At 38.3% G+C, this 15937-nt stretch overlaps 1 protein-coding gene across 1 annotated transcript in view; it reads right to left on the reverse strand.

Annotated features, from left to right (window-relative positions):
• Positions 1–1850: 1850 nt before the first annotated feature.
• YME1L1 (YME1 like 1 ATPase) overlaps positions 1851–15937 on the reverse strand; it is a 151173-nt gene continuing 137086 nt past the window's right edge. Inside the window, exon 19 of the mRNA XM_053715694.1 lies at positions 1851–1898. Coding sequence (XP_053571669.1) covers positions 1851–1898 — 48 coding nt within the window. The remainder of the gene's footprint in view (positions 1899–15937) is intronic.

Here is a 15937-nt window from a genome sequence, read left to right on the forward strand (position 1 = left end):
CATCGGCTGGATAAGCAGGGATAGTCGTGTGCGCTCCCGGTGAAGATCATCAGCTGAAGTCCCCATAAGGTAAAAGGGGGAAAAAAGGTCAGGAAAAATATCTGAAGGGCTAAGTGGAGGCCGCGGGAGTTAGGGAGAAAAGAGGGAAAGAGAATTTTGCAGGATCATTAAGGAACTTTGTCCCTTAAGAATTGACACAGGATTGTGCCGGCGCTTCAGTACAAGGCCCTGATATTCTTAACCCCCCTGGTGGGGTTTGCAAGGTTCCTCTCTGTAACTACCTTAATCAGAGGACGAGAGTGGGTTAAATTTTGGAACTCAACTCAGAGCAATTCAGAATTCAGAGTAATTGGCAAATGGTTTCTGAGCTGCTAAAGGGCTGATGGGGAGACGCTGTGGAATTCTTTTGATACATTTCCCTCTGCCTAATGCTAAAGATAGCCTTCATTTTTTTTTCTCTCATAGGTTGTTTTATGGAAAGTGGCGATATAAACTGTATATAAGTCAGTACATAATTTATTAGGCAATTTTTATGTTTCTGTGTTTTTTCTTTCTCTGCAGAGAAAGGGAAGGAGAGGGAAGGAGAGGAATGATCCTTTCCTCTCCCTCTTAGAAATACAGGGTGAATTTTTTTTGAATCCCTTTAATTCACAATCACCCTGAATTGAAGGGAGGAAGGGGGGGGGGAGGGAGGGAGAGAGAGAGGAAGGGAAAGAGGGTGTATCTGATTATATTTTTTTCTTTTCTGTACTCAGTTGAATAATTTATTTTGATTTATATCTGGGTTGAATTTTATCGCTCTCTCTGGGTGTAGTACCTTGACTTAAAAAGGGGGAATTTTGAAATCTGTGTATGTGCCTTTCCTAAGGTATCCTCCTGAGTTGAGTTACTTACCAAAACTATGATCTGACTCTAGAAGATAGTTTAGATCCCTCCATAAAGTAACTAGGTGTTAATTGAGTCTCATATCAGATTAAACTTGAATTGAATCTTAACCTTAGTTAAGAATCAAAGACTACAACTCACTATAAATATAGTTTTTCAGATAAAAACAGGGCTGAACTGACACTAACTAGAAAGAACTGATTCTAGTAGCTATAAATAGGCCCTGTAATACATTACTCATATAAAGCAGTATTTTGCAAGGAGTTTCCTTGCTAGCAGAGTTAGATAGAAATAATTGTGTTAGTTCTACACTAACAGCTCAAGGTTTTCACAGTGGGCTTTAATTGACATAAAGATAATCCTCTGCCTGCTGGGACTAAGAATCTCTGGTGGTCTTTAACACTTTCTTATCACTGATTCTGATTAGGCACTTCCTCACTTGATTTTCATCACTCCTTCACTTTTTCCCTCACCCCTTCCCCCTTAATCCCCCCCCCCTTTTTTCCCCTCTCAATCACAAATTAAACACTTAGATAAACTCATTCACGTTTTTTCCTTTTTTTTTTGCGTCGCACCCTTTTTTGTTTTTTCTCCTCTTATGCTAAGTCACTTATGGATAAATTTTTAAATTCACCGAATCACTTTAAAACCACTTCACCAACCATGGCTTCCAGACCCAGGGACAAGAGGAATAAAGCAGCAGCCGAAACTACGACTGAATTACATTCTGAACCTGGCTCTGCTACAAGGTCCAAGGATGCCACCAATTCACAGACATTAGTGAATGACATTATAGAAGCTTTGAACCCAAAATTCGACTCTCTTAGATTAGAGATAAAACAAGATTTACAGACACTCTCTATGGAGGTTAAGCAGTTTTCGACTAGGATTCAAGAGGTTGAACAAAGTGTCTGACCTTGAGGACCTCTCAGTTACACAGGACACCAAGTTACAGGCACACTCCCTCACTCTGAGAGAATTACAGAATAAGATCGAGGACCTAGAAAATCGATCTAGAAGAAATAATGTCAGAATAATCGAGGTCCCTGAAAGTCTGCAGCACACAGATCTACTGAAATTTGCAGCTGAAACTCTCCCTCAACTTTTAAACATCCCCCAAGAATATTTACCCTTAGCTGTAGAGAGGGCGCACAGGCTGGGGAGATCCCCCATATTAGCTGGGTAGAAAGTAAGATCTAGACCCATAATAGTGAGATATTTGAATTACCAGGACAAGGTCAGGGTCATTCAATCATCTCGCAAAAAGGTACCCATCTCACTAGAAGGAACCAAAATCCTGTTTTTTCAGGATTTTGCCTATGAAACTTCTATGAAAAGAAGGGAGCTTTCCCCAATTTGTGGCAGGCTGATTAAAGAAGGGTTTTTTTGCCACGGTTATCTACCCAGCTAGGCTTAAGGTAGAAGCACAGGGTCATATATATTTCTTCGATACAGCCTCTGAGGCAGAAAAGTTTTATTCTGAAAAATGTGCAACCTGAATTAAGCTGCTAAATCTTCTGATGATATGTCTCTATTCTGGATGATGTTGTCACTAGTTTACGGAAGTTCTATGCATTATTTGTTTTTTTTTCTATATTGTTTTTCCCTGCAGGCCATATTGCTGATTAGAGATCATGGGACAGGGACAGAGGATCATGGGAGTTCTGCCCCCCCCCCTTTTTTTTTTCTCCCTCTTTCTTATTTTTTACTCTTTTTTTAACAGGGCAAATGACGGCTAAAATAAAAAAATTGATTTTATCTTCCTGGAACGTTGGAGGTATCTCAACCCCAATAAAGCGCAAAATGATAATTTCTCAATTGAGGAAACTTAACTCAGATATTGCATTTATCCAGTAGACACATTTAAATGCAGAAGAATCTCTAAAGTTTAGATCCTCCTGGGTCAAGGAAGTGTTTTTTACATCAAGTATAGGTAGGAAAAGAGGGGTAGCCATTTTACTAGGAAAGAATATTTCGTATGAAGTTCTATTAGAATATTCTGACCCAGAAAGCAGAATTCTGATCTTAAAAATTAGATTGGCTAACTATGTTTATACGCTCTGTAACCTTTACGCTCCTAATAAATTTGAGAAGTTTTTGGGAATTTCTTCAATCTAAAATTCTACAACTAGGTGAAGGAAACATAAATTGTAGCAGGGGACTTTAATATGGTCCCACCGACTCCTCTCGATAGGCTCAGACAGGGACCTAGCACTGGTATGGCCAAGAGAGATAAATTGGAAGGTAAAATGTTCAAAACTGGAACCTGGCTCTTAAAGATATCTGGAGGATTCAGAATCCATCCCAGAGAGAGTTTACATGTAAGGCCAAAAGTGTAAAATCTTTATCCAGAATTGACTTTTTCCTAGTTAGCGAGAACATGTTAAAGATGGGTGCCATATCTAAAATAACACAAGTCATCATCTCAGACCATGCCCCAATTATACTAGATATTCCAATAAATGTTAAAGTATATACCTCACACCGATTTTTTTTCCTAAATTTTTAGCGAAAAATTTAAAAGTTAAGAATTGGCTAACTGCTAGAATGACTACATTTTTCTCTTTAACCCCTTAATGGCCGAGGACGTGCAGGGTACGTCCTCAAAAAAAAGGCAGTTAACGCCTGAGGACGTACCCTGCACGTCCTCGGTGTGGAAAGCAGCTGGAAGCGATCCTGCTCGCTTCCAGCTGCTTTCCGGTTATTGCAGTGATGCTTCGATATGGAGGCATCCTGCAATAACCATGTATGGCCATCCGATGTAGAGAGAGCCACTCTGTGGCCCTCTCTGCACCGGACATCGATGGCCGGTATCGTTGGTGGGTGGGAGCCGACGTGGGAGGCGGGTGGCGGCCATCGATGGGCCCAGTGATGTGGAGGGGGCGGGATCGTGGGCGGGGATGACCGGGGGCGCGCGCGTGTACGATAGGGAGGGGGCGGGCGCGTGCACGGGAGGGAGCGGGTGGGAACCGCTACACTACAGAAAAAGGATTTGCTCATCAGGGTTCTAAAACGTAAAATTAATAAAAATAAAAAGCGAAATCAGGGGGTGCTGGGTTAGTATGTGGGAGGGAAGCTACACTACAGAAAAAAAAAAATGGGGAAAAATAAAAAACAACAACATTTTTTTCTGCAAATTGGGTACTGGCAGATAGCTGCCAGTACCCAAGATGGCCCCCAAAAAGGCAAAGGGGGATGGTTAGAGAGATGTTTGAGGGGGGATCAGGGAGGTTGGGGGCTAAGGGGGATCCTAAACCGCAGCATATGTAAATATGCTATACAATTTTTTTTTAAAAAAACAAAGATTCCCTTTATTTTTGTACTGGCAGACATTCTGCCAGTACTTAAGATGACGGGGAAAATTGTGGGGTGGGGGAGGGAAGGGAGCTGTTTGGGAGGGATCAGGGGGTGTGATGTGTCAGGTGGGAGGCTGATCTCTACACTAAAGCTAAAATTAACCCTGCAAGCTCCCTACAAGCTACCTAATTAACCCCTTCACTGCTAGACATAATACACGTGTGATGTGCAGTGGCATTTAGCGGCCTTCTAATTAAAAAAAAGCAACGCCAAAGTCATATATGTCTGCTATTTCTGAACAAAGGGGATCCCAGAGAAGCATTGACAACCATTTGTGACATAATTGCTCAAGCTGCTTGTAAATGATTTCAGTGAGAAACCTAAAATTGTGAAAAATTTTACGTTTTTTTTAATTTGATCGCATCTGGCGGTGAAATGGTGGCATGAAATATACCAAAATGGGCCTAGATCAATACTTTGGGTTGTCTACTACACTACACTAAAGCTAAAATTAACCCTAGAAGCTCCCTACATGCTCCCTAATTAACCCCTTCACTGCTGGGCATAATACACTTGTGGTGCGCAGTGGCATTTAGCGTCCTTCTAATTACCAAAAAGCAACAACAAAAGCCATACATGTCTGCTATTTCTGAACAAAGGGGATCTCAGAGAATAATTTACAACCATTTATGCCATAATTGCACAAGTTGTTTGTAAATAATTTCAGTGAGAAACCTAAAGTTTGTCAAAAAAATTGTGAAAAAGTGAACGATTTTCTTTATTTGATTGCATTTGGCGGTGAAATGGTGGCATGAAATATACCAAAATGGGCCTAGATCAATACTTTGGGGTGTCTTCTAAAAAAAAATATATACATGTTAAGGGATTTTCAGGGATTCCTGAAAGATATCAGTGTCCCAATGTAACTAGCGCTAATTTTGAAAAAAAGGGGTTTGGAAATAGCAAAGTGCTGCTTGTATTTATTGCCTTATAACTTACAAAAAAAGCGAAGAACATGTAAACATTGGGTATTTCTAAACTCAGGACAAAATTTAGAAACTATTTAGCATGGGTGTTTTTTGGTGGTTGTAGATGTGTAACAGATTTTGGGGGTCAAAGTTAGAAAAAGTGTGTTTTTTTCCATTTTTTCCTCATATTATATAATTTTTTTTATAGTAAATTATAAGATATGATGAAAATAATGGTATCTTTAAAAAGTCCACTTAATGGCGAGAAAAACGGTATATAATATGTGTGGGTACAGTAAATGAGTAAGAGGAAAATTACAGCTAAACACAAACGCTGCAGAAATGTAAAAATAGCCTTGGTCCCAAACGGACAGAAAATGGAAAAGTGCTGCGGTCATTAAGGGGTTAAATATTGGCACAGTTAATGATTCAAGTACATTGTGGGAAGCAGGTAAGGCGGTAATAAGAGGAGACGTTATAGCATATATCTCTCACTAATACTTACAATAAATATCTAGCCCAACCAACATGTGTAAACTGGAGGAGATATGTCTCTGCTAAAAGAGAGAGAGATACCTTTCTAATGCATACCTCAGTACAAGCCGATTTTAAAACCAGAGCCAAATTTTACAGGCACGGGGACAAGGCAGGGAAACTCCTCGCAAATCTAGTTAAGAATGTACAAGGAAGTTCTTCTATTGACTCGCTCTTGGAACAAGGTAGCTTACTCCAAAATCCAAGAGATATTCTTGATGCTTTTTCTGTTTATTATAGGGATCTTTATTCCTTTAAGAATTCAGATGCAGAAGCATCAGAACTTTTTTGGAGAGGCCTTGATCATCCACTCCTGAATGAAGAAGCAGTAATTAAAATTAATGCCCCTATTTCTGACCAGGAGGTCACTTATGCAATTAAAGAGCTGCGTCTGGACAAAGCCCCTGGCCCGGACTCTCTTCCCAATGAGTTTTATAAGATCTTAGCTCTGATTATTACTCCTCATTTAAAAAATATGTTTAATTATTTTTTACATAAAAAGCATACCTATTTCTTCGACTTTTGCTGCTTCTACCACATCATTAATCTTAAAGACGGGAGAAGGATCCTCAGAAAAAAAGAGTCTTATCGTCCCATCGCATTACTTAACTCCGACTATAAATTACTATCGTCAATTTTAGCTAAAAGACTTCAAAGCGAGATAGGCGATCTCATCAATAAAGACCAGGCGGGCTTTTTGTTTAGACGTAACTTAGCAGCTAAAGTCAGAGAACTTTTTTTAGTTCTCGACTACTTTTATAACTATTGTGAAGGTTCCTCTCAAGATCAGGTAGATATAGCAATTGTTGCGCTGGATGCAGAAAAAGCGTTTGATTCAATATTTCATCAGCATATTCTGAACTCTTTAACTCATTTTGGATTTAAGGACAACTTCATCTCCTTCATTAATAACCTCTGTAGAAATTCTTCAACCAAATTGACCATTAATAAACTTGAATCTAACCTAATTAACCTTCAGAGAGGTACAAGACAAGGATGCCCATTGTCACCTCTTCTATTTGACATAGCAATGGAGCCTCTAGCTCTTAAGATTAGGCAGGTACTACAGGGAATAAAAATCGGCACTTTGGAAAAAAAAATTGCTCTATACGCAGATGACGTATTAATCTATATGTCTAATACGTCAATTAATATCCCAAGACTACACTCGATCACTGATTCTTTTGGAACTTTTACAGGTTATAAGATCAATATCGATAAGTCAGAGTTAATGTGGATAAGAGAAAATGAGGCTTCTCTTTCTGTGACACCTTTCAAGGAAGTTTTTACTCATTTCAGGTACTTAGGAATCAACATTTCAATTAACCCACAAGAATGGTATAGTCTCAACATTTCTCCTATTTTAGCTAGAATAAAAGAGTATATGAGTAGCTGGCAAAACCTTCCACTTTCTCTTTTAGGACGCATTGCTTTATTTAAAATGGTTCTTCTACCAAAAATATTATACCCTCTACAAAATATTAGATTATTATATTATTATATAGATTGGAAAAGTTTAAATAGGGCCCTTCGATATTTTATTTGGAAATGCAAAAGACCTCGAATTTCCTCTCTCGGATTGCGATGGACTGGATTGTGAATAGAGACTATTTTACTAATAATGAATTGGAAAGAAATATTATATTCCCTTATAACCCTATAGCCTTGGTTCATTGTCCAAGGGTTATGTGGTAATCCAGAATTTCAAGAAGGCACCCAATCTAAAATATTTCAGGCCTGGCATGAGAAGGGTTTAACTTTCATGACTCAATTTATAGATCAAGACACTAATCGGTTAAAATTTTTGATAGGCTGAAACAAGAATTCGATCTAAGTAAAAGATTTTTTTGCTTACCTCCAGGCCAGACACTACCTTTTCTCACTTGTTGAGAAATACGGATGGTCTTGGTCCTGGGGGAAGCTAGACAATTGGCCCTCTCTGGTTAAAAATGGCTTATCCTCTATCTCAATTTGGTATGACTTGACGACTAGTCAGGATGGAGATTCCAATCTTCAACAGATATCACAAAAGTGGAATCTTTTATCACCAGAATTAGACATCGAGGTAGCTCAGGTGGAAAAATCTATAACCATAATAGCACAGACTACACTATCTGCAAGCTGGAGAGAATCACATATTAAATTACTTTATAGAACTTATTATACCCCGTTAAAGGGGTTTAAATGGCATAACCATAAATTTAATATATGCCCTAAATGTGCATACCCAGCAGCTGATATAGTACACATGATATGAACATGTCCTCGGATAAGACAATTGTGGCAGAAAATAGAATTTTGGTTAACCAAAGTACTGAAGTTACCCGCTATTTCTCTCTCTTTGGCAGAGGTTATCTTCCTCACAGAACCCCCTATAATATCTGAACATAAGAAAACTAGGAACATGGCAATTCTGGCAGCAAGAAATTTGATTTTTGGAAAGTGGAGAGACCCCTCGATCCCTAGTATCCAAGAAATCAAAAACTATATGAAAAAACAGTGTATTATTGAACAGATGGATACATCTTTAACTTCTGAAAGCGAGGTGAATCTTTATTTAAAAAAATGGTCTGCATTTATTAAAATCTTTTCCCCAGAGGAAATAGATCAACTATTCTACCCTTTCAGACACTCAGAAATAGTTCTACTAGATCATTGGTAGTAATCAATTTTTTCCTGTTTCCCCCCCCTCTCCCTCTTTTTCCCTTTTTTTCCCCCTCTTCTCCTCTTTTATTCTTCTTCTCTTCTCTCCCACCTCTCTCCCTGTCTCATGGCCATTATAGTTATGCTGTTTTGGCAGTAATCAGCCTAGAGGAATAATTTGTATAAGAATCCAAGCATATAATAGAAAATAGGAGACAATTTGTTTTTGTTTTTTCTTTTTAATATGACAAGTTGTCCATTGTTTGCTTGAAGGTCTTCTTTTCTCCATTGTTTCTCCAGAGTTTGAAGGTTATAAACCTGATTTCATAAAGTTTAAAAGGAGTTAAACAAAAACAGTTTTTCTGCGTTTAGAAGCGATTTAATATAAGGAGAATGATGCATTTTAAGTTATCTTATTCTATTGTTACTTGATGTTAAAAGGAAAAAAAAAAGTGTAAAAAACATAATTTATGTAAGAACTTAACTGATAAATTAATTTCTTTCATATTAGCAAGAGTCCATGAGCTAGTGACGTATGGGATATACATTCCTACCAGGAGGGGCAAAGTTTCCCAAACCTCAAAATGCCTATAAATACACCCCTCACCACACCCACAAATCAGTTTAACGAATAGCCAAGAAGTGGGGTGATAAGAAAAAAGTGCGAAAACATAAAAAATAAGGAATTGGAATAATTGTGCTTTATACAAAAAAATCATAACCACCACAAAAAAAGGGTGGGCCTCATGGACTCTTGCTAATATGAAAGAAATGAATTTATCAGGTAAGTTCTTACATAAATTATGTTTTCTTTCATGTAATAAGCAAGAGTCCATGAGCTAGTGACGTATGGGATAATAAATACCCAAGATGTGGAACTTCCACGCAAGAGTCACTAGAGAGGGAGGGATAAAATAAAGACAGCCAATTCCGCTGAAAAAATAATCCACAACCCAAAATAAAGTTTTAATCTTATAATGAAAAAAACTGAAATTATAAGCAGAAGAATCAAACTGAAACCGCTGCCTGAAGTACTTTTCTACCAAAAACTGCTTCAGAAGAAGAAAACACATCAAAATGGTAGAATTTAGTAAAAGTATGCAAAGACCACCAAGTGGCTGCTTTGCAAATCTGATCAACCGAAGCTTCATTCCTAAACGCCCAGGAAGTAGAAACTGACCTAGTAGAATGAGCTGTAATCCTTTGATGCAGAGTTTTACCCGACTCGACATAAGCATGATGAATCAAAGATTTTAACCAAGATGCCAAAGAAATGGCAGAGGCCTTCTGACCTTTCCTGGAACCGGAAAAGATAACAGACTAGAAGTCTTTCGGAAACCTTTAGTAGCTTCAACATAATATTTCAAAGCTCTAACTACATCCAAAGAATGCAACGATCTTTCCTTAGAATTCTTAGGATTAGGACATAATGAAGGAACCACAATTTCTCTACTAATGTTGTTAGAATTCACAACCTTAGGTAAAAATTTAAATGAAGTTCGCAACACCGCCTTATCCTGATGAAAAATCAGAAAAGGAGATTCACAAGAAAGAGCAGATAACTCTGAAACTCTTCTAGCAGAAGAGATGGCCAAAAGGAACAGGACTTTCCAAGAAAATAATTTAATGTCCAGAGAATGCATAGGTTCAAACGGAGGAGCTTGTAAAGCCCCCAGAACCAAATTCAAACTCCAAGGAGGAGAGATTGACTTAATGACAGGTTTGATACGTACCAAAGCCTGAACAAAACAATGAATAGCAGGAAGATTAGCAATCTTACTGTGAAACACAGAAAGAGCAGAAATTTGTCCTTTCAAAGAACTTGCAGACAAACCTTTATCCAAACCATCCTGAAGAAATTTAAAAATTCTAGGAATTCTAAAAGAATGCCAGGAAAAATGATGAGAAGAGCACCAAGAGATGTAAGTCTTCCAGACTCGATAATATATCTTCCTAGATACAGTTTTACGAGCCTGTAACATAGTATTAATTACAGAGTCAGAGAAACCTCTATGACTGAGAATCAAGCGTTCAATCTCCATACCTTCAAATTTAAGGATTTGAGATCCTGATGGAAAAAAAGGACCTTGCGATAGAAGGTCTGGTCTTAACGGAAGAGTCCATGGTTGGCAAGTAGCCATCTGAACAAGATCCGCATACCAAAACCTGTGAGGCCATGCTGGAGCCACCAGCAGAACAAACGAACGCTCCTTTAGAATCTTGGAAATCACTCTTGGAAGAAGAACTAGAGGCGGAAAGATATAGGCAGGATGATACTTCCAAGGAAGAGACAATGCATCCACTGCTTCCGCCTGAGGATCCCTGGATCTGGACAGATACCTGGGAAGCTTCTTGTTTAGATGAGAAGCCATCAGATCTATTTCTGGAAGTCCCCAGAATTGAACAATCTGAAGAAATACTTCTGGGTGAAGAGACCATTCGCCCGGATGTAATGTTTGGCGACTGAGATAATCCGCTTCCCAATTGTCTATACCTGGGATGTGAACCGCAGAAATTAGACAGGAGCTGGATTCCGCCCATACAAGTATTCAAGATACTTCTTTCATAGCCCTCCTTGATGATTGACATATGCCACGGTTGTGACATTGTCCGTCTGAAAGCAAATGAACGACTCTCTCTTTAGAAGAGGCCACGACTGAAGAGCTCTGAAAATCGCACGGAGTTCCAAAATGTTGATTGGTAATCTCGCCTCCTGAGATTCCCAAACCCCCTGTGCTGTCAGAGACCCCCATACAGCTCCCCAACCTGTCAGACTTGCATCTGTTGAGATCACAGTCCAGGTTGGAGGAAAAAAAGAAGCCCCCTGAACTAAACGATGGTGGTCTGTCCACCACGTCAGAGTGTCGTACATTCGGTTTTAAAGATATTAATTGAGATATCTTTGTATAATCCCTGCACCACTGGTTCAGCATACAGAGCTGAAGAGGTCGCATGTGAAAACGAGCAAAGGGGATCGCGTCCGATGCAGCAGTCATAAGACCTAGAATTTCCATGCATAAGGCTACCGAAGGGAATGATTGAGACTGAAGGTTTCGACAAGCTGAAACCAATTTCAGACGTCTCTTGTCCGTTAACGACAGAGTCATGGACACTGAATCTATCTGGAAACCTAAAAAGGTTACCTGTGTCTGAGGAATCAACTAACTCTTTGGTAAATTGATCCTCCAACCATGTTCTTGAAGAAACGATACAAATCTATTCGTATGAGATTCTGCTAAATGTGAAGACTGAGCAAGTACCAAGATATCGTCCAAATAAGGAAATACCACAATACCCTGTTCTCTGATTACAGATAGTAGGGCACCGAGAACCTTTGAAAAAATCCTTGGGGCTGTTGCTAGGCCAAACAGCAGAGCCACAAACTGGTAATGCTTGTCTAGAAAAGAGAATCTCAGAAACTGAAAGTGATCTGGATGAATCGGAATATGCAGATATGCATACTGTAAATCTATTGTGGACATATAATGCCCTTGCTGAACAAAAGACAGAATAGTCCTTCTAGTTACCATTTTAAATGTTGGTATTCTTACATAACGATTCAATATCTTTAAATCCAGTACTGGTCTGAAGGAATTCTCCTTCTTTGGTACAATGAAAAGATTTGAGTAGAACCCCAGACCTTGTTCCAGAACTGGAACAGGCACAATTACTCCAGCCAACTCTAGATCTGAAACACATTTCGGTACAATGAAAAGATTTGAGTAGAACCCCAGACCTTGTTCCAGAACTGGAACAGGCACAATTACTCCAGCCAACTCTAGATCTGAAACACATTTCAGAAACGCTTGAGCCTTCACTGGATTTATTGGAACGCGAGAAAGAAAAAATCTTCTTGCAGGAGGCCTTATCTTGAAACATATTCTGTACCCTTGAGAAACAATGTTCTGAATCCAAAGACTGTGAATCGAATTGATCCAAATTTCTTTGAAAAATTGTAATCCTGCGCTGGAATGAGGGCCGCACCTTCATGTGGACTTGGGAGCTGACTTTGGCTTTCTAAAAGGCTTGGATTTATTCCAGACTGGAGATGGTTTCCAAACTGATACCGTTCCTGTAGGGGAAGGATCAGGCTTTTGTTCCTTATTGTGACGAAAGGAACGAAAATGATTAGCAGCCCTATATTTACCTTTGGATTTTTTATCCTGTGGTAAAAAAGTTCCTTTCCCCCCAGTAACAGTTGAAATAATAGAATCCCACTGTGAACCAAACAATTTATTACCTTGGAAAGAAAGGGAAAGCAAAGTTGACTTAGAAGACATATCAGCATTCCAAGTTTTAAGCCATAAAGCTCTTCTAGCTAAAATAGCTAAAGACATATACCTGACATCAACCCTAATGATGTCAAAGATGGCATCACAAATAAAGTTATTAGCATGTTGAAGAAGATTAACAATGCTATGAGTATTATGATCTGTTACTTGTTGTGCTAAAGCCTCCAACCAGAAAGTTGAAGCTGCAGCAACATCCGCCAAAGATATAGCAGGCCTAAGAAGATTACCTGAACATAAATAAGCTTTTCTTAGAAAGGATTCAATTGTCCTATCTAAAGGATCCTTAAAGGAAGTACTATCTGCCGTAGGAATAGTAGTACGTTTAGCAAGAGTAGAGATAGCCCCATCAACCTTAGGGATTTTGTCCCAAAACTCTAATCTGTCAGATGGCACAGGATATAATTTCTTAAACCGTTTAGAAAGAGTAAATGAATTACCCAGATTATTCCATTCCCTGGAAATTACTTCAGAAATAGCATCAGGGACGGGAAAAACCTCCGGAATAACTACAGGAGGTTTAAAAAACGTATTTAAATGTTTAGATTTAGTATCAAGAGGACCAGATTCCTCTATTTCTAATGCAATTAAGACTTCTTTAAGTAAAGAACGAATAAATTCCATTTTAAATAAATATGAAGATTTATCAGTGTCAATCTCTGAAACAGAATCCTCTGAACCAGACAAATCATCATCAGAAACAGAATCAGAATGATGATGTTCATTTAAAAATTCATCTGGAAAATGAGAAGTTTTAAAAGACCTTTTACGTTTACTGGAAGGAGGAATAACAGACATAGCCTTCCTAATAGATTTAGAAACAAAATCTCTTATATTAACAGGAACACTCTGAGTATTAGATGTTGACTGAACAGCAACAGGTAATGGAACATTACTAAAGGAAATATTATCTGCATTAGCAAGTTTATCATGACATTCATCACAAACAACAGCCGGAGGGACAGTTACCACAAGTTTACAGCAAATACACTTAACTTTGGTAGATCCAGCATCAGGCAGCGATTTTCCAGAAGTAGCTTCTGATTCAGGGTCAATCTGAGACATCTTGCAATATGTAATAGAAAAAACAACATATAAAGCAAAATTTATCAAATTCCTTAAATGACAGTTTCAGGAATGGGAAAAAAAATACCAATGAACAAGCTTCTAGCAACCAGAAGCAAATAAACAACTAGACTTAAATAATGTGGAGACAATAATGACGCCCATATTTTTTAGCGCCAAAAAAGACGCCCACATTATTTGGCGCCTAAATGCTTTGGCGCCAAAAATGACGCCACATCCGGTGACGCCGACTTTTTTGGCGCGAAAAACGTCAAAAACATGACGCAACTTCCGGCGACAAGTATGACGCCAGAAATGACAAAGAAAATTTTTGCGCCAAAAAAGTCTGCGCCAAGAATGACGCAATAAAATGAAGCATTTTCAGCCCCCGCGAGCCTAACAGCCCACAGGGAAAAAAAAGTCAATTTTTAAGGTAAGAAAAAATGTTTTAATTCACATGCATTATCCCAATAATGAAACTGACTGAAATAAGAAATATTGAACATCCTGAATCAAGGCAAATAAATGTTTAAACACATATATTTAGAACTTTATATAAAAGTGCCCAACCATAGCTTAGAGTGTCACAAAAAATAAGGCTTACTTACCCCAGGACACTCATCTACATGTAGTAGAAAGCCAAACCAGTACTGAAACGAGAATCAGTAGAGGTAATGGTACATAAGAGTATATCGTCGATCTGAAAAGGGATGTAAGAGATGAATCTCTAACACCGATAACAGAGAACCTATGAAATAGACCCCGTAGAAGGAGATCACTGCATTCAAATAGGCAATACTCTCCTCACATCCCTCTGACATTCACTGCACTCTGAGAGGAAAACCGGGCTCCAGCCTGCTGCGAAGCGCATATCAACGTAGAATCTAGCACAAACTTACTTCACCACCTCCATGGGAGGCAAAGTTTGTAAAACTGATTTGTGGGTGTGGTGAGGGGTGTATTTATAGGCATTTTGAGGTTTGGGAAACTTTGCCCCTCCTGGCAGGAATGTATATCCCATAAGTCACTAGCTCATGGACTTGCTAATTACATGAAAGAAACCCCAACAATGTTATCTGCAAGGGGCAGAGAAAAAAGAAGGATATATATTTATTCCGTTATTCCTTTGTTTCCTTTTGTAGCCCTGCATGGTGTGCAAATGTATATTGTTTATATTGTTGGATTTAAAATAAAGACTTAAAAAAAAAAAAGAAAAATTTCATGCTCTATCTGAAGCACAAAATAATAATTTTGGGTTCAGTGTCCCTTTAATGAGTAAGTCTGTTTATGTCCTCTTTTGACCTGCCTTTTTATCTGAAAAATGAAGGTCTGAACATCACATTGGGGTCTAATGATAAGCATTGTCACTACTTATAAATTTCATCACAATATCAAACAAAACACAAATCATTTTCTATATAGGTTTTCAGTTTATTTACATGTTTAAATAGGATTCATACACCTCTCTTTTATTACATTCCAAACTCTGAAAGAACAGTAAGCAAATTGTTTAAATGCTGCAATACACAGTAGAGTCCAAGTATTTATCCTGTTTTACAGCAATGCACAGCTTACAGTAAGAGTTCAAAAGTAACGCAATACAGTCAATGCAAACTCTTTAGCTAAAGAAAGTAAGAAAATATACTTTTATGTTGTATCGCACTGACAGCTCTGTAGTGGTGAAAACATATAGCCAGCTTCTGTACTGCACGTTTAGAAAACACATAATATATCTTAATGGAATATAACCCAAATGCTTGGTTTTCTTTTACCTACATGGCTGATTTACACTGCAAAGTATATCTGAACACCACAAGTATGAGTCTCTAAGGAAAACATACACTAACGTGGACTGTATCACTAAAAAGGACAACATTAAACCTAGATATTCAAAGCATTTGCTTTAGAGCTAGGCATGGAACCCAAGATTTATAACAATCTCTTGATAACGGCTGAAGCTGATCAAGAGACTACATAGCAATTCACTTGCGAGTACCAAGTGCATACCAAGCACAATGGAATGAGGATTTAGCATGTGTTTAAAAGCTTTGTGGCTTCTCTTTGAAGACACAAAGTTGTGGTTAAGTTTTTCTTAAATTTATTAGAAATGATCTACTTGTCTCAGACTCCTATCACAGTTTGATGCAAGTAATAACAATTTAAAGCTATGATGTTTTACTCCTGCTGGCAATCTTTAATCATTTAAATTCATTATTTTTGGGTTACGATTGAGGAATAGGTTTGCAAAAAAAAAAA

Source organism: Bombina bombina, chromosome 5 (genome assembly GCF_027579735.1).
Source record: "Bombina bombina isolate aBomBom1 chromosome 5, aBomBom1.pri, whole genome shotgun sequence".
NCBI classification, from domain to species: Eukaryota; Metazoa; Chordata; class Amphibia; order Anura; family Bombinatoridae; genus Bombina; species Bombina bombina.